Source organism: Oryctolagus cuniculus, chromosome 2, assembly GCF_964237555.1.
Source record: "Oryctolagus cuniculus chromosome 2, mOryCun1.1, whole genome shotgun sequence".
NCBI lineage: Eukaryota > Metazoa > Chordata > Mammalia > Lagomorpha > Leporidae > Oryctolagus > Oryctolagus cuniculus.
This window is the reverse complement of record NC_091433.1, coordinates 51,586,016-51,605,860: the sequence shown is the minus strand read 5'-3', so window position 1 is coordinate 51,605,860 and position 19,845 is coordinate 51,586,016. Positions and strand designations below refer to the sequence as shown.

At 43.0% G+C, this 19,845-nt stretch overlaps 1 protein-coding gene across 5 annotated transcripts in view; it reads left to right on the top strand.

The window, feature by feature from the left end:
- The first annotated feature begins 5,722 nt into the window (after positions 1–5,722).
- Positions 5,723–19,845, top strand: part of CBR4 (carbonyl reductase 4) — a 70,899-nt gene continuing 56,776 nt past the window's right edge. For 3 of the 5 annotated variants that reach the window (XM_070068283.1, XM_051842570.2, XM_002709317.5), the window contains exons 1-4: positions 5,723–6,171; positions 8,852–8,972; positions 10,780–10,916; positions 14,667–14,801. In XM_070068283.1, the coding sequence (XP_069924384.1) occupies positions 6,030–6,171; positions 8,852–8,972; positions 10,780–10,916; positions 14,667–14,801 (535 nt within the window). In that variant the 5' untranslated portion in view covers positions 5,723–6,029. Of the gene's footprint in view, positions 6,172–6,514; positions 7,358–8,851; positions 8,973–10,779; positions 10,917–14,666; positions 14,802–19,845 lie in introns of those variants that run through there. The other 2 variants (XM_070068284.1, XM_008249624.4) reach the window with 2 other exon arrangements.

Genomic DNA, 19,845 nt, shown 5'->3' with positions numbered 1-19,845 from the left:
CCTTCAGTTAACTTTGTAACACACTAAGGGATAGGAAATGTAGTTATCTTTCTTTGCAGTATTTCTTTTTTATTATGCATTTATTTTCTGAACATGATGTCCACAAAGAGGGCTTTTCTGACTCCTGCCCACCAGATTCGATCAAAGCTCACAGTTCTGCCCTGTCCTGGCAACCTCTATTTCCCCTTTATTGGTTTTCCTACTCTTGCAATTAAATAGTAATTGCATAATTAATAGTTTAATGTCTGCCTATCTTGCTTGCCAGCTTATTTTCCCAATGAAAGCAGAAGCTGGTTTTATCTTAGTCATAGCTGTAGCCAACACTGGTCCTTGCACATGGCAATAAATTCTTTTTAAATGAGTTATTTCATTCACCCGCTTATTCAACCATTAACAAATTTATGTTGCATTCATAAGCCTAAGAACTGTGCTACAAAGAGAAAAATTTATTTGTTGGTTTCTACTTTCAAAGAGTTCTCAATTGAGTACGAAAGGCTGTTAACCATTTTAGTGGTTAACACAAATCTCTCTGGAGAATGCCAGGAAAAAAAAGTGATCCCTCTCCCCAGAAATAACTCATCTAAAGTGGATTCATGATTTTGTATTCAACTGATTCAGAGATCCCTGGAAGTCCACACACAGTCTTTGCAAAATTCTCTGGATTCTGAGGTCAAGATCCCTCCATGAAATAAACTTACTAGGCCACATGGAAAGTACAGGGTGCAGAATGGCAATAGCATGTCGTCCTACAGATATGAAAGGGGTTCATTGCAGGACATGTTTGAGCCATGGTCTGAATGATAGATCTGATTTCCCTAGAAGTGGGAGCAGCAGAGGTTGAGAAGACAGAGTCTGGGGATGCATGGATGTGTGAGAAAACTTCAAGTACCTTGGAGAGCTGAGAATGTGTGATGTAGAAGTGGGGGACGACACTGGACAGCTAATTAGGTCAGGGAGGACCCTGCTTTATCCTGTGATTGATGGGGAGCTATATCATGGCTTTGTGAAGAACCTACAAATATCAGATTTGTATTTTAGAGGGAACCCTTGGGGTGGTGAATTCTGGAGAATGGTGGACATTCTGTCTCAGTCCTTCAGGCTCCAGGGCCTAAACAAAGAGCCGGCGATAGGAAGAGGGTGTAGGCTGTAGTGAGGGTTAGGGTGGAGAATCCGCAGGATGTTGTGACTGGGAGTGAGGTGTGTGAGAGAAGGTAGGGACAAACTCTGAGGTGGTGCCGGAGGTGGCCAAGTGCATGACAGTGCTCAGTTTACAAGGTCTCTATGGGCAGCCTCTTAGGCATGAATGCGAATTCAACAAGATAAAAGTGCTCCCAGCCACTTTTCATTCAAAATGAAATAATATTTTTAAGAGAAGTATTTATTTATTTGAAGGCAGAGTTGCTGAGAGAGGGAGAGAGAGAGTGAGAGACTTCCATCTGTTGGTTCACTCTCCAGATGGCTGCAACAGCCAGGGCTGGGCCAGGTAGAGGCCAGGAGCCTGGAGCTTCATCCAGGTCTCCCACATGGGTGCAGCGGCCCAAGTACTTGGGCCATCTTCCACTGCTTTCCCAGGCCATAGCAGAGAGCTGGACTGAAAAAGGAGCAGCCAGGACTAGAACCCAGCACCCATATGGGATGCTGGCTTCGCAAGCGTAAGCTTTGCCCACTATGCCAAAACATGGGCTCCTGAAATCGTCTTTTATAAATTTTTAAAATTACATTCCTGAAAACTTAGGTTATGCAGCAGATTGGATAGAAGAATATCAACACTGCTTCTTAATCATGAAGATATAACTGTGCAGTCATGATGAGGCAATGATCTAAACTTTCTTCTTGAAATAAGAGTGTGGACTGCATTGAGAAGCGAGTTTGGCCACGTGAAGTCTGGATAATGCTGATTACCCATCATTGCCTAAAGGATCCTTAAAGATTGCTTGTTTGGCAGGAAGAGTGATGGTTTAATTACGGATTTGCTAAGCTAGATGTGCTTAGTATAGTACCTTATATAAAGAGGACTTTTCAAGAAATGTTAAATCATAATTATTAGTTTCTTATATGCAAGTTTTCCTTATACAGGAATAAACACATTCTGACATTTGATCAACTGCAGACTGCATATGGGATGGTGATTCCCCAAGATTATATCCCCCAGTGATGTCCTAGCCATGTTAGTTTGTGGAAGGGCAATCTAGGGTGCTTGCACGATGATGAAATTGCCTAACGATGCCTCTCTCAGAAGGTATCCCTGTCATTCTGTGATGCCTGGCTGCATTTGGAATCTTAGGCATTATAAACCTTGACCTGATAAACATAGCCATGAATGGTACAATCTCTTGCATATTAGTTGGAAATTGAAGCTTCATATAACAGGGCTTTCAATTTAAATTTTAATTACAGTTCTATTGATATACAATTCATATACCATACAATTCATCCATTTAAACTATGCAATGCTTCCAATTAAATTATCTTTTCTTTAAATTGTTGGTTTCTTTGAAATTTTTTGGCAATTGACTGGTATTCCTTTTATAAATAAAAAATACAAGGAATGTATGTTTAAAAATTTTACAGTTCTTTTACCTGAGGAATTTTCTCCTTTGATTTTTGGAACCAAGGGAAAAGAAATCTGTTGTGGATTTAAATTGAAGGGTAAATTATGCTCAAAATATTACCACAAAAGTGACATATTTAGTAAGAAGAAAAGACTAAAGGTAGGTACCCTAATGGCTTGCTTTAATGTCCCACTAGATAAGGGAGACCCAGTTTAATTTGCAGACCCTCACTTTAGTATCAGAGGATTAGGGGAGTGTTACCTTGCCAATAACCCCTGCAGCTATGGCTGATATGTTGTGAAGGGTGTATTCTCACCAAGAGTAGTAGTGATATTTTATTGAGGGAAAAAATAGATAATAGTCTTGGGGTTAAAACTGAGTATGTATTGAGGGAAAAGCCTAACCTACTCATTTATTGTATATTCACAGTGAGAAAAGATGGAAGGTTGGGAGAATTTTGAATGTCACCTCACATCAGTGTTAATGATCTTTGTGATAGATGGCATAGATCTGAAAATCATTTGTCTTTGCTAAAATAACAATGTGTAGAAAGCAAACAATGCTTTTCCCATAAAATGGAGGAATTTTCCACAAGATTAAACTTCTTTGGTTTGCTCTAAGATGCTAGATGCCTGGAATACAAGTGGGATGTATATTGACCCATATATCGGTAATTTGTCTGAAATAGCTTTTCCTGTCCAAGATTGCATCTGGCTGTGTGTTTGGGGAGGGACTTAGACACATTTGGTCCAACCATCCTTCTAGCGCTGCTAGACTAAAGGTTCTGAGGCAGAACTTTCATCTTTTTCTGGAATTAAAGGTGCCTCCCTGTTCAATGCTTGTGTCTGGCTTTACAACCTGCTGTAACCCAGCACCGTCCCAGCTGTCTTGTAGTCAGGCTTGTTGCCTCATTGTTTCAGATATACAAGTGTGAAGTCATTCTTGTCTCTGTGAATTTTTCTTATATTGTTTACCTTCTTATTGCATTTGTTTTTAGTAGAGTCTAACAGATGCTATAAAGTTAGTGAAAGCATTTTTACAATGTAATTAAAAAAATTTTTTTTTTACTTATTTGAGAGAGGGAGAGAGATAGATATTCTCATTAGTAGGTTCACTCTGCAAATGTCTAGGCAGCTGGAACTGGGCCACACTGAAGCTGGGAGCCTAAAATTCATTTCAGGTCTCCCATGTGGGTGGCAAGGACCCAAATACTTGAGCCATCATCTGCAGGCACACAGGGTATGCACTGGCAGGAAGCTAGAATCAAGAGCTGGAGCCAGTACTTGAACCTAGGCACTCTAAAATGGGTTGTGGATATTCCAAAGTGCCTGTCCTCTTCCTCCACTTACATGAAAAATATTGTCTATTTACGGGTATTGTACACCTTAAAAGGCTAAGAAGGGAATTTTTCACAGATGTCTCTGTTGCACAACCAGAATGTTTGTATCTTACAGAAATTTATATTTGGGGAAGGAGGAGGGGTGAGCATAGTCTTTGCCTTTTTTTCTTAAAAAAATATTTATTTGAAAGTCATAGTTAGAGCCGGCGCCGTGGCTCAATAGGCTAATCCTCCACCTTGCGGCGCCGGCACACCGGGTTCTAGTCCCGGTCGGGGCACCGGATTCTGTCCCGGTTGCCCCTCTTCCAGGCCAGCTCTCTGCTATGGCCAGGGAGTGCAGTGGAGGATGGCCCAGGTGCTTGGGCCCTGCACCCCATGGGAGACCAGGAAAAGCACCTGGATCCTGGCTCCTGCCATCGGATCAGCGCGGTGCGCCGGCTGCAGCGGCGGCCATTGGAGGGTGAACCAACGGCAAAAAAGGAAGACCTTTCTCTCTCTGTCTCTCTCTCTCTCACTGTCCACTCTGCCTATCAAAAATAAAAATTAAAAAAAAAAAAAGTCATAGTTATACAGATAGAGAAGGAGAGGCAGAGAGAGGTCTTCCATCCGCTGGTTCACTCCCCAGTTGGCTGCAGGCCAGAGCTGCGCCAATCTGAAGCCAGGAGCCAGGAGCTTTTTTTGGGTCTCCCAGGTGAGTGCAGGGGCCCAAGGATTTGGGCCATCTTCCACTGCTTTCCCAGGCCACAGCAGAGAGTTGGATAGAAAGTGGAGCAACTGGGACACAAACTGGCGAACATATAGGATGCCGGCACTGCAGGCGGCGGCTTTAACTACTACGCCACAGTGCGGGCCCTTCCTCTTTGCCTTTTAAAATCATTTAGGCTTGCATTTTGCAAGTGGTTTATATCTTCAAATCTAGGTGGAATAAAAAAATTGAAACATAATGCCCAATTTCTTATAGTCTGCCATTCCCTTTTTCCCCTAAACCTCACGTAACCCTCAAGCCCAACTTTTCCAAGCACTTTCATTCTTTATTGACCTATTGTTTCTTTGAGTTCTTGTGTTAATATAATTTTGCTCTTTATTAAATATGATTTTGAGGATGCTCCCTAGGGTTTCATGAGTATCAGTCCTGTTTTCTTAGTTACATATTTTTTAGTGGTAGGGACCCAGTTAGCGCAAAGTTTCTGTATAAGCAATGCTTCCTTTCTGGGTCATAATTCTAACACATGTCACCCATTTTTACAGCACTCAGCACATCTTATTTGGGATGACAGGGGCCCATTTCGTTTGTCTACACTCAGCAGCCTGAGCTTGCTAAATCGTCCTTGAAAGTCTATTCATTCAATTAACATTCTTGGAGCTTCTGCACTCGTCTTCACAACACCCTTTAAGGGGCATGCGGGAGACAAGAGGCCCGTCTCTGCAGCAACGTGGCGAAGGAACCGGCAGGAGAGGTGTTGTGTGGGTCTGACACTCGGGAACCGCTCCTTCAACAGGCAGAACCTCAAGTCTGCAGCCAAAGGTAAAATCAGGGTGAAAGGTAGCCCACGCCTCACAGTGCAGCACTTAAGTGCTAATTACGCAGATCAATTGGTCTCGGCTTGCCTGGGAAAGTTGAGTCCTGACTATCCTGCTAATTCCCAACCAACAAAGACGACCGGTCACAGGAACTCTAAGGCCAACGCCCGCCTTTAAGTCGCAGGGGAGAGACACAGGCTAGGACCGGGCCCACTCAGCAGTGCGCACGCGCTTCTGGGCTTCTCGCGTCAAGACTTCAAGTCCCAGCATGCAGCGAGGCACCGCCTTTCGGGATCGTCCTTTGTGGGTCGGGCTCTCAGGTCGCGTCCTCCAGGACAGCCCCGGGAGTCCGTGCGTGCTGACGTCGGCGCGCTGACGCCTGGGAGTCAGTGCGTGTCCACGTGAGCGTGCTTTGGCCGTGTTGTTAAGCGCTTGTCCGCAGCTTCCTGGGTCGTTGGAGACAGGCAGGCTGTAGGCGTGGAGAAGGGTCTTCTTGTAGCGACTTGACCTTTCTAAATTTTCTGGAGCCGCGGTTGTTTAAAAGCCCGAGGGAACTTGAGAGGGGCCAGGCTTGTAGCTCTCTTCTCTCCTCCGAGTTTGCGACTGCCGGGTCCAAGATGAACAAAGTCTGTGCGATTTTTGGGGGCTCGCGGGGCATTGGCAGGGCGGTGGCCCAGTTAATGGCCCCTAAGGGCTACCGACTGGCTCTCATCGCCAGAAATCTGGAAGCGGCTAAGGCCGCCGCCGCCGAGCTCGGCGGTAGGTACCCGACTGGAGTCCTGAAGCGAGCGAGTCTGGCGGTGGTCGCTCGCAGGTGTAGCGAGTCAGCCGCGTGCGGCAGGTGCTCCCCTGGCCCGAGGGCGGCTTGGGCGGCCCCTGCCTGCCTCGCGGTACCTCTCAGAATGCCCGCTGCCGGCCGCCCAGGACTGAGCACTTGGGTATTTCTTTGAGACGTTGCAGTCTTTGTAGAGTCCCGCTACTAAGCACTGCGGCTCGTGTTAACCGTGAGAAGCGGCTTTGTTTTGGCGTCTGGTAGGAGTCTGGTAGGACTGGCTCCCGGGCGCTGGGCGGGCGCCGTTCCAGCAGGAAAGGTGGGCGGGCCAGGTGTGGACTGCTCGCTTGCTTTCTGCTGAGGGCAGTTTGTGCTCTTGTGCGAACCTACAAAGCTGTGTTTCAAAGAGAAACCCCTTTTGAGTCCCAGCCGGTTTTGAGATAGGCCTGGCTGGCTTGCCTACATCCCTAAGCAAACTTTGATGAGTGATAACATTGTTTGGGTCAGTGGGACAATCGAAATTTGGCCGGATTCTTGTATTGCATCCAAACTTAAACCTTTTTCTGCTTATTAACAGTGAATCAGTCTGGTTCGGCGAATTGCGGTCTTGGTAGTGGGAGACGTTGGGTATTAGAAAGATACTAAGATGATGCTATTTCTTTAGGTACTGTAATGGACAGAAGCAAACGGCTTTTACTGGCAGGGAGACACTGGGGAGAATAGAGGTCGGGATGTATTTTGGTGGCTGTTTTATTTTTTAAAAGGTTTATTTGTTTATCTGAAAGGCAGAGTAACCTATCTGCGGGTTCACTCCCCAAGTGCCTGTAACAGGAACTGGGCCGGGTGAAAGCCCGGAGCCAGAGCTGCATCCGGGTCTCCCCAGGTTGGTGGGGGGGGGGGTCCAGGTCCTCGGCCCCTCACCTGCTGTATCTCAGGCAGATGCGCAGAGCGGTTGGGGCTCAAATTGGCACTCCCATGTGGGATGCCACTGACGCAAGGTGCGGCTGTGCCAGAGTCCCTGCTGCTGGCTCCTAGGTTTAAAATAACGTTGTTGATTTTATGGCCCATTTCAATGAATGCTTCTTGCAGCTCATGTTCATTGCAATTCTGACAAGAGAGAGAAAGTAGAGCTTTTTACTAGTCACCCCAGGACATCCATGTGCGGCGGACAAGGTTAATAATCTGGCTGAGCGTTCAAGGGTGGCTGTGAGCCCAATAAGTCTTTATGTGAAAGCCTAAAGTGATGCTTTGAATTATGTGTGCTGTGTTTGATTTTTACCTAGAGAATGTGATTTCTCAAGTGACTTACTGTTTCCAAAGGCCTGAGGGTGTAGTGTTAGGATCCACATATGGCAAGTTCAGGCAGAAAATTGGCAGTTTGAAAAATTCTACATCTTATTATATTTTTAAGGTTTACTTATTTACTTAAAAGGCAGAATTAAAGAGAGAATGAGAGACAGATCTTTGATTTGTTGGTTCACTCCCCAAATTGTGGCAATCGTTAGGGCTGGGCCAGGTGGAAGCCATATAGTTGCAATGATCCAAGTACCGCGGCCTGCCTTGGCTGTTTTCAAGGGCCATTAGCAGGGAGCTGGATTGGAAGTGGAGCAGCCAGGACTTGAACCGGTGCCTTTTGGGATGCTGGCATAGCAGGTGGTGGCTTTACCTGCTGCTCCGCAACACCAGCCCCCCGATCCAACATCTTAGAGTACAGATAGTCCCCTATTAACCTTTTTTTTTTTTTTTTAAGATTTAAAATGGTGAGGAAGCAACAGACATCCCGTGGAATCCCTCCTTCAAATTTTGGATTTTGAACTTTTTCTAGGCTAGTGGTCAGTGGTATGGTACTCTTCATTGGCAGTTACTGTCACTTCCCAGTCAGCTGTGGGATGACGAGGGTAAAAAACTGTACCACACAGAGTCAATAAGCTATGATATTCAGCAGGTTGGGTACATTAGGTACATTTTCAGTTCAGAATATTTTCAGTTTATCCAGATGGGACCACACCATAAGTCCAGGAGCACCTCTGTTATTAAATGGGAATGTTTTGTTTTGCTTTCAAATGTCATGCTTTTGGCATTTGAACATTTTGAAAAGTGGACATTTTTGAGAGTTAACAATTGCTTTTAATTTTTTAACAACTATTTGCCGTCTCCTCTTTTAATGGTTAGGCTGGCATAATGGTCATTAAATGTGCCATTGTGGATTTGTAGCAGTTAAAAAACGGTGAGACACTGTGGAGTTCACGCTCAGGACAAGACAGCAACCAAACAAAAAATCCCAACACTCTTAGACATGGATTTCAAAAACAATATAAAGTCCAGGACCAGAAAATTGCTGAATTGGGTAGTGTGAGTTCATTGTTAAAACCATAAATATTACTAGATGTATTTTACAAAGCATTATGAACTGAAAAAGGTCTCCCCCACTTTAGTTGATTAGAAGCAGTTTTCAAATGAACTTCCTGCAGTAATACTTTATTTCTTGTTCCCCACTACCCTCAGCTCAGCTTCTGTAGGTGAGTCTGAGAGCGGGAGCTCATCACATGCTGAACTCTTACCTCTTGGTTTAGCACAAGTCTGCCATACAGATGATGTTTAACAAACGTATGGAGTAAATGTGAAAACGAAGGTATAATTTGTTTGTAATTCTGACCCATTGTGTAGGAGATCATTTGGCACTCAGCTGTGATGTGGCTAAAGAACATGATGTTCAACATACATTTGAAGAGATGGAGAAACACTTAGGTCAAGTGAATTTCCTGGTAAATGCAGCTGGTATTAACAGGTGGGTCATAAATTTCAGTAACTTTCTAATGTCTTTTTTTTTTTCCAGATAGGTCTTTGCTTAGTATATGCTTACACATCAATTATGTTACACTTCTAATTGAAAGAAAGTATGCATTTTAATGCAGTTATGTTTTATGTACAACTGAAAGAAAAACTAGGCATTTTAAAAAAATTAATCTATTTGAAAGGCAGAGTTTCAGAGATAGAGGGGAGACACAGAGAGAGAGAATCTGAGGGTTCACTCCCCAAATAGCTGCAATGACCAGGGCTGGACCAGGCTGAAGCCAGGAGCTGCTTCTGGTCTCCGATGTGGGTGTAGGGGCCCAAGTACTTGGGCCATCTTCTGCTTTCCCAGGTGCATTAGTAGGGAGCTGGATTGAAAGAGCATCCAAGACTCAAACCAGCGCCCACATGAGATGGCGGTGCTGTAGGCAGTGGTCTTAACTGCTATGCCACAGAGACAGCCCCAAGACTATGCATTTTAAAACTTGGTGAATTCATGATCTTTGTCAATAACTGAGATATATAATAAGTGTCAAATAAGTTTGGTCAATTTTAGCATTGTAGTCACCACCCATATGAGCAGTAGGACTTTCCCAGCACTTGATAAGGCTCTCCTAACTTCTCAGTTAATACTTCCTATGGGTAGCCACCATTCTGAGTTCTGTGTCTATTATTATTTATTTATTTTTTTTGGACAGGCAGAGTTAGAACGGTCTTCCTTTTTCTCTTGGTTCACCCCGCAAATGGCCAGCGTGCTGCGTCGATCCGAAGCCAGGAGCCAGGTGCTTCCTCCTGGTCTCCCATGTAGGTGCAAGGCCCAAGCACATGGGCCATTCTCCACTGCCTTCCCGGGCCACAGCAGAGAGCTGGACTGGAAGAGGAGCAACTGGGACAGAATCCGGTGCCCCAAACAGGACTAGAACCTGGGGTGCTGGTGCTATAGGTGGAGGATTAGCCTAGTGAGCTGCGGCGCCAGCCTATTAAGTTTCGCCAGTTCATGAACCTAATACTAATGGAGTCAGTATTTTTTTTTAATGATAAATCTAGGAGAAAATATTTAGGATAATACTAATTTTCTTGCTAAACAAGGTGCAGTATGGCAGTTGCTCAGGCTAAACTTGTTTGTTTACATAGTATACTTTCAGCAGTTAGAATTATTTGTGAGGCCAGCGCTGTGGTGCAGCGGGTTAACGCCCTGGCCTGAAGCGCCAGTACCCCATATGGGTGCAGATTCTAGTCCCGGTTGCTCCACTTCCGATCCAGCTCTCTGCTATGGCCTGGGAAGGCAGTAGAGGATGGTCCAAGTCCTTGGGCCCCTGCACCCGCGTGGGAGACCCGGAAGAAGCTCCTGGCTCCTGGCTTCTGGCTTTGGATCAGCGCAGCTACAGCTGTTGCAGCCAACTGGGGAGTGAACCAGTGGATGGAAGACCTCTCTCTCTCTCTCTCTGCCTCTCCTCTCTGTGTATCTCTGACTTTCAAATAAATAAATAAATCTTAAAAAAAAAAAAAGTATTTGCTTCTATAGCTGAAGGGGGTAGAAATCTGCCTTCTGCATGGATCCTTTTTACAAAAAATTTTTAATTTTTTAAATTTTTTAATGGATCCTTTCTGGCTCATCAGCTGTTAACTTAAGAGCCTTGCAAGTGAAATTCAAAGTGGGACCCTATTGGTGTTCAAGTTAAGATACGAAGCAGATCTTAGGCTGTTTTTGGTCAGAATGTTATGTCTCAGTTTCTTTTTTTTTTTTTTTTTTTGCATCTTACTTACATGCCTTTTTTTCGTGTGTGTGTGTGTGTGTGTAGGGATGGTCTTTTAGTGAGAACAAAAACTGAAGATCTGGTCTCTCAGCTTCATACCAACCTCTTGGGGTCCATGCTGACATGCAGAGCTGCCATGAGGACTATGATTCAGCAGCAGGGAGGGTCCATTGTCAACGTGGGTGAGTTTCATCTCTGAGTTTCCGATTATACCAGTGCCATAAAGTTTTAATCCATTAGCTTGGAATTTATTCACGTAAGAAAGACAAATGGAATTTATCTTTGTATTATTTATGGAAAAAGATTTAACTAGCTGATTAATGAATAAAACAGGAGCACAGATTCACATCCCTGTAGAGGTCAGGCAAATGTTAAGTGAAGGACACCATCAGGTATTCGAAAAATGACCATACAAGCCACATGACAAATGAGAAAAAGGTGTCCAGGCTCAGTGTATGAAGGATATATGCATGGGAGAGGCCAACACTGCTCCGGTCCAGTAGACTGTTATTATGCATCAATGTGGCCCCACTTTTGCCAGCAGTTTTGTTTTTTCAAGAAGAATTGGACATCTCAATTTTTCTTTGAAACCATAATAGTACAAATATTTATAAGGAATTAAAAAAATACAGACAGGGGCTAATGAATGTTTACAGCAGTTGCATGGGTCACTGATAAAGCTAGTGAGAATGACTTAAAGGAAGTTAAACTATTTCAGTTTTTTAGAATGGTTGTAAATAGCCATTAGCCATCAGTTTATCTGCCCCATGGGTTAGATAAATCGTGGCGTATGTACTGTAGAACTTAAAATGCACAATGACCTGAAATCTTACTTTGCTAATTTCAAAATAGCGTCATACCATCTGCTTTTTATTTTCAAGTGATAATACCTTATAAAGGCCACAGAAGAGGAATGCTGCTCCATTAAAGGAAATGACTGTATTCTTTTTATAGGAATGGCTTTCCAAGCCAGAGTTTGGTGTTTTCAGTTTTGAAAATGAGAAAAGAATACCAATGAACTTAGAGGATTTTAGGACATTTTTGACATTTATGCTTTAAAAATGTAAAGGATAGGGCAGGCATTGTGGCGCAGTGGCTTAAGCTACTGCTTATCATGTACACATCCCATTTTGGAATGTTGGTTCAAGTCCCACCTGCTCCTCTTCACGTCCAGCTCCCTGCTAAAGTGCCTGGGAAGCAGTAGGTGATGGCTTAAGTACTTGGGTCCCTGCCACCCATGTGAGAGTCCTGCATGGAGTTCTTGGCTCCTGGCTTCAGCCTGGCCCAGCCCTGGCTATTGTAGGCATTTGGAGAGTGAACCAGTTGGTGGAAGATGTTTGTCTGTCTGTCTGTCCCTTTCTCTTGCTCTGCCTTTTAAGTAGAGGAAAATAAACATGAATTACAAAGAAAGATTTTTTTTAAAATAAGGTATTAATGGATGAGTTGAACTTTGGCTTCTGACACAGCCAGATAATGACCTTGGGTTCTTACAAGCTGAAACACAAACCTGTGTCTGTTCCTGGTAACATGAGAGAGTGTATTTGTTTACAAATCTAGGTATATTTAAGAAACCCAAATCAGTTCTTCAAATACATGCAATTATGCTGAAAGTAAATAAAAAATGTGTAAATAAATCATGAGGATCTTATTACAGAAAAAGATTACTGAACACTGCTAGAAATGGCATTGGTATTTCAGGAGTTACCACTTTTTGAGAGGATGAGCAACAGTTTGCAGCATGAACCAAAGTTTCTTATTTGGCCTTTCTTTAGTGCTTGAATTTTCCTTTCATTTTTTTAAAAAAACTCTTTCTTGCAGATACCTGTTTCTTTGCCTGCATTTCCTCAGACTGATGTCTTTTGTCTCTGTGCTTCTCAGTTTTCTCGCTTTGCAATTAACCAGTATATAATATATAATATAAATATTTTAATGTTAGGCTTTTTGATTGTAATAAAAATGGAATGTTTTTCTAAAATTCTTAAACATTTTTTATGAGGCTCTTGATTACTTTTTGTATCATAAGCACAAGTCACTGGTGCAGAAAATTACCTCCTCACTTCTGTTTTGCAAGCATTTATTTACATATGGTTGATATTTGAGTTATAATTTATTATATACTCATTAAAGGAGGTCACTTAAAAATCTTTAGTAGGCCCTAAAAGTTATAATACATCACTGGAAGTAATGAAATTGTTCTTTTACAGAAAGTTTATCATTGAAGCTGTATCAATTTAGATTAACAGTACTTCAAATTTACTGAGACTTGCCTTCAAGTGAACTGCTTTTTTTAAGGTGGAAGTGAATGCTTATTGTTGTTGAATCATAAAATTCATCAGACTTTGTTTCTGGCATTCATTTCATTCTGCAGGATGTCTTTTTTTTTTTTTTTTTTTTTTTTTTTCTTGACAGCATTAGGCAGTGAGAGAGAGAAAGGTCTTCCTTCCGTTGGTTCACTTCCCAAATGGTTGCCATGGCCGGTGCTGCGCCAATCTGAAGCGAGGAGCCAGGTGCTTTCCTCCTGGTCTTCCATACGGGTGCAGGACTAGAACCCGGTGCCCATATGGGATGCTGGTGCCGCAGGCAGAGGATTAACCAACTGAGCCATGGCGCCGAGGATGCCTTTTTTAAAAGATTTATTTATTTATTTATTTGAAAGTCAGAGTTACACAGACAGAGGAGAGGCGGGGAGGGGGGTCTTCCATCTGATGGTTCACTCCCTAATTGGCCGCAACGGCCGGAGCTGCGCCGATCCAAAGCCAGGAGCCAGGAGCTTCTTCTGGGTCTCCCACACAGGTGCAGGGGTCCAAAGACGTGGGCCATCTTCTACTGCTTTCCCAGGCCATAGCAGAGAGCTGGATTGGAGGTGGAGCAGCCAGGTCTCGAACTGGTGCCCGTGTGGGATGCCAGTGCTTCAGGCCAGGGTGTTAACCTGCTGGCCCCAGGAAGCCTTTTATGACACTGCAGAATTCAAGTCATGTATAACCTCAGAGTAGAGTGGGTCTCTTTCACTTAATGGGTCGGTTTGTAAGCCCCTTGACTGGCATTTATTTTATTTTTTAAAGATTTATTTATTTATTTGAAAGTCAGAGTTACACAGAGAGAGGAGAGGCAGAGAGAGAGAAAGGTCTTTCATCAGCTGGTTCACTCTCCAGTTGGCTGCAATGGCCGGAGCTACGCTGATCTGGAGCCAGGAGCTTCTTCCAGGTCTCCCACACAGGTGCAGGGGCCCAAAGACGTGGGCCATCTTCTACTGCTTTCCCAGGCTATAGCAGAGAGCTGGATCAGAAGTGGAGCAGCTGGGTCTCGAACCAGCACCCATATGGGATGCTGGCTCTTCAAGCCAGGGCGTTAATCTGCTGTGTCACAGCGCCAGCCCCCTGGCATTTATTTTATATCATTTTTTTTTCCAGATCTTATTTTCTGTTAGTGTTTGGAGCAGACTAGGATTCTTTTAAGTCTTATTACTCAAATGGCAATGATTAAAGTTGCTAATTTTTTAAAAAAATATTTTATTTATTTATTTGAGAATCAGAATTACAGAGGGAGGGAGAGACAGAAAGGTCTTCCATCTGCTGGTTTACTCCCCAGATGGCTGCAATAGCTTGAGCTGAGCTGATCTGAAGCCAAGAGCTTCTTTCAGGTCTCCCATGTAGGCACAGAGTTGCAAGCACTTGGGCCATCTTTGATTACTTTCCCAGGCCATAAGCAGAGAGCTGGATAAAAAGAGGAGCAGCCAGGAGTCGACTCGTCACCCATATGGGATGCTGGTGCTGCAGGCAGAGGCTTAGCTTACTATGCCATAGCATGGCCCCTAGAGTTCCTAATTTTAGCAAAGAATTTGGGTCTTAGGTTTTTTGGTTTGATTTTATATATTGTGTGAATTTCCAAAAAATCTTATTAATTGATTTGAATTTGCTTTTTTTTCCCCCCAGGAAGTATTATTGGCTTAAAAGGCAATTCTGGCCAGTCTGTTTACAGTGCCAGTAAAGGAGGATTAGTTGGATTTTCACGTGCTCTTGCCAAAGAAGTAGCAAGAAAGAAAATTAGAGTGAATGTAGTTGCACCAGGTCAGTGAAAACTTATTTATTAAAAAGCTCTATTGATTAGGATTTTTGTTTTATAGAGAAGGAAGCCATTAATCAGCCCATTGCTTGTAGTCATCATTGACGTCTGTGTAAAATAGTTCAGAAATGATTGTGCAGAATCAAGTAATGAACTGGTGACTAGAAAAAAAAATTCTTTGTACCTTCTGTTATATATGAAATACTTTTAAATTTTGCACTAATTATGAAATGACTTGAGGAGAGGATGTTAGAGATCATTTTACAGCCATTTGGAGAGTGAACCAGGGGAAGGAAGATCTCTCTGCTCTCTCTGCCTCTCCCTCTCTGTTACTCTGCCTTTCAAATAAATAATAAGTCTTTTTTAAAAAAAGTTTTGGGGGTCGGCACTGTAACGCAGTGGGTTAAAGCCCTAGCCTGAAATGCAGGCATCCCATATGGGCACCAGTTCTAGTCCCGGCTGCTCCTCTTCTGATCCAGCTCTCTGCTATGGCCTGGGAAAGGAGTAAAAGATGGCCCAAGTCCTTGGGCCCCTGCACCCACCTGGGAGACCTGGAAGAAGCTCCTGGCTCCTGGCTTCAGATTGGCTCAGCTCCGGCTGTTGTGGTTATTTGGAGAGTGAACCAGTGGATGGAAGACCTCTCTCTCTCTATTTATTTATCTATTTATCTATTTATTTCCAATAAATAAAAATCTTTAAAAACAAGAAAAAAAGTTTTGGCATTTGGAGCATTTTGGATTTCAGATTTTGGGGTTAGCTTTGTTCATAAGTGTATACAAATATTACAAAATCTGAAAAACTACTGATCTTAAGCATATTGAATAAGGGATTCTTGATTATTTTTTTAAAAGATTTTATTTATTTGAGAGGTAGAATTACAGAGGGAGAGACGGAGAGAGAACCATCCTCTGGTTCACTACCCAAATGGCCACAACAGCTGGAGATGGGCTGATCCGGAGCCAGGAGCTTCTTCTGGGCCTCCCACGTGGGTGCAGGGGCCCAAGCACTTGGGCCATCTTCCATTGCTTTCCAAGGTCATAGCAGAGAGCTGGATTGAAAAGTAGCAGCTGGGACTCGAACTGGCGACCATATGGGATGTCAGCACTGCAGGTGAAAGCTTAGCCCACCGTGCCACAGCGCTGGTCCCTCGACTTGTACTTTTTTTTTTTTTTTTAAGGTTTATTTATTTGTAAGACAGAGTTACAGATAGAGGGAGAGACAGAAAGATCTTCCATCCACTCGTTCACTCCTCAAATGGCTGCTATGGCCAGAACTGGGCTGATCCAAAGCCAGGAGCCAGGAGCTTCCTCTGGGTCTTCCATGTGGGTGCAGGGGCCCAAGGACCTGGGCCATCTGCTGCTTTTCCAGTCCATAGTAGAGAGCTGGATCGGAAATAAAGCAGCTGAAACTCGATCTGGCACCCATATGGGATGCTGGCATGGCAGGTGGACACTTAGCCCACTACGCCAAAGTGCCGTCCCCTCGACTTGTACTTTAAACTTCTCGTCATAAATCTTACTGGCTAGAAAATATTGAACATGAGAAAAAGAATGTTTGATAAATTGAACCAGTAATACATTTATTGCCTTTAAAATATATGTTTTGAATAAATCATGCATATTATATGAATTCAAAAGTTTCACAAAGGCATAACATGAAGTCTTCTCTAGACATCCGGTTACTTTCCTTAAAAGCAACCATTATTAACAAGTTTATTGTCTGTATCATATGTAGCCAATAAAGTGTGTATGTGTGTGTGCATGTATATATATATAAAAGTATATTTAAGAACTACACATTATTAGACTATCATAATACTCTATACCTCATTTTTATTCATAGAATGATGTATCTTGGAGATCATTCCATATTATTCCTTCTAGAGCTATTTCTTTTTTTTTTTTTTTTTTTTTTTTTTTGACAGGCAGAGTGGACAGTGAGAGAGAGAGACAGAGAGAGAAAGGTCTTCCTTTTGCCGCTGGTTCACCCTCCAATGGCCGCCGCTGCAGCCGGCGCACCGCGCTGATCCTGGCAGGAGCCAGGAGCCAGGTGCTTTTCCTGGTCTCCCATGGGGTGCAGGGCCCAAGCACCTGGGCCATCCTCCACTGCACTCCCTGGCCATAGCAGAGAGCTGGCCTGGAAGAGGGGCAACCGGGACAGAATCCGGCGCCCCAACCGGGACTAGAACCCGGTTTGCCGGCGCCGCAAGGTGGAGGATTAGCCTATTGAGCCACGGCGCCGGCTCAGAGCTATTTCATTTTTAAAAATAACATTGGAGAAGGGCATTTAGCACAGTGGTTAAGTTGCTAGTTGGGACACCCACATTGCATATCAGTGTGCCTGGTTCAAGTCCTACCTCTTCTGCTTCAGATCTAGCTTCCTGCTAATTTACAACCTGGGAAGCAGCAGATGATAGCTTAAGTACTTCAGTCTCTGAAGCTTGGAAAACCTAGATTGAGTTCCTGGCACCTGGCTTAGACCTAGTCTGACCCTGGCTGTTATGGACATTTGGGGAGTGAACCAATAGATGGAAGATTTCTGTCCCTCTGCCTTTCAAATAAAATAATTAAAATAACAACTTTGTGGAACTATAATTAACATACATACTGTTTACTCAAAGTGTATAATTCAGTGTTTTTAATACAGTTACAGAATTGTTCATCACAGTAAAGTATATATGTATGTATCTTTGAGAGCCAGAGAGAGACACCTTCCATTTGCTGATTTACTTCCCAAATGCCCTGGAACTGGAAAGTCAGTCCAGGTCTCCCCAGGGGGAGGGTGGCAGGTAACCAAATACTTGAGTCCTTGTCTGCTGCCACCCAGGGTGCATGTTAGCAGGAAGCTGGAATTAGTGGAGTTGGTATTCCACACCCAAATGCTCTGTTAGAGGATGCAGGCATCCTAAATGATATCTTAATTGTTAGGCAAAATGTCTGTCCCAACAGTAAATTTAAAAATATCTTTGTTATCCTAAAAGAAATCCCTGAACCCATTTCCATTCACTTCCATTTCCCTCCAGTCTCCCCAAGTTCTGCCAAATAGCAAGTTACGTTCTGTCTCTATCGATTTGCCTATTTAGGACATTGTATATATGTGGGATCACAAAATATTTGATGTCTTTAACTTCTGTATCACTTTTTTTTTTTAATTTATTTATTTAAAAGAGTTACACAAAGAGAGGAGAGGCAGAGAGAGAGGTCTTCCATCCACTGGTTCACTCCCCAATTGGCTGCAACGCTGGAGCTGTGCCGATCGAAAGCCAGGAGCCAAGAGCTTCTTGGGGATCTCCCATGTGGGTACAGGGGCTCAAGGACTTGGGCCATCTTCCACTGCTTTCCCAGGCCATAGCAGAGAGCAGAATCAGAAGTGGAGCAGCTGGGACATGAACCGGCACCCATATGGGATGCTGGCACTGCAGGCATCAGCTTTACCTGCTATGCCACAGCGCTGGCCCCCTGTATCACTTTTAATGGCTGAGATAGTATTATCTGTTTTGGAGCTGGGTCAGTTTACTTAATTTGATGCCTCTTAATGGGTATTTAGATTGTTTATAATTTATTATGATACAACTTGTGATGATATGACAGTAATTATATATGGATTATTTTACACATTGGCATATGCATGTGTGCAGTCCCGAGGATGGAACCGCCAGTGCTCGAAAGTTATGTGCACCTTAGTTTTGATATATGGTGAGGCACTGCATTTATTGCTGTGCGGGACCTTATGTGTTTGGGCCCTCCCCCTTTTTTCAGTTGGAGGGGTTTTTGTTTGCCACTTGGAGGAAGTCTTGTTGACAGATGCTTGCATAAGCTTGGCATCTACTTGGCAGCAGACGTTCTCTAGGTGTTCCTACGTGCAGTTTAGCACGAAGTTGATTTCTCTCTTCGCTTCCCTCCACGAACATAAAACATGCAAATTTGTTCTGGTTAAAATGTTGATCTAGTTTTGGGCAACAGCCTTATTTCTTCTCCCTTAGAAAAATGTCTAGAGTTATTTTAGTTATTTATTTCTAGATCCATGAAACTTACACTAGAGAATGGACATCTAAGTTGCTAGATATATCCAATAGTGCTGCATCTCACAATTGTTAATACTGGTGATAGGCTCAAATGCAGTGGTATTATAAAAATGTTGAAAACTAAAATAGGAACCCAGTAATTTGGGAACAATATGTTACTATTTATTTATACTATATGGCTGGTCAGAGGTGGCTAAAAAAAGTACATTTCCTTTAGAGTTATCAGATACAAATTCTCATTGAACATGAGCCATGTATTTTTATGAGCCAGAGTAGAGTATCTCTGTTCCTAAAGAGTTCATATATTTTTAAAAAGTGTACTGAGTTTTTCAGTCATGTATATGCAACTAAAGTAGAAATATCTTGGTTCTAAGTTGGTTGAATGCATGTCATTTCAGTTATCTTTTTACTGATTTAAGGAGTGATAGCTTTATAGCCAATTGGGAACCTCTAACTGCCCAAGTGATGTACAAACATTGTTTGTTGGACAGTGGCACCTACTGGTAGTTTATAATTTTTATAGCCTACCTTGGGAGGCATTGTAAAGTAGAGAAAAATTTCCAGAACTTTATAAAAACGTTAAAGAATGTTGGGGGAAAGAGTCCTTTGGGACCAAGGAGTGAGAGTACAAACTGGAAAGCAATATAAGCACAAATATGGGTATGAGGGATGTTTAAGAACTGCTAATATTTCCCCTCTGGTCCATCATATGTCGTAGGGAACTCAAAATACCAATGTAGTGCCCTGGGTTGGTACCATACAAGGAATCTTCAAGAAGTTCTTGGACAGTGCATATGACGAATACACTATTTATAGATTTCAAAGACTTTCTGTACCCAAATTTATCTTTTAAATCAACTTTTAAGTGCCGTGGTATTTATAAATTGAGGGTCATGTGGTTCATGAGCTTTAGATAAAATGACATAGAACTCAGTATTATGTCATTAGGGACTCGTTTCACATTTTTATGTGAATACTAAAGACATATATGAGTTTTAAAAAGCTAAAAACAGACTAGGGCAATA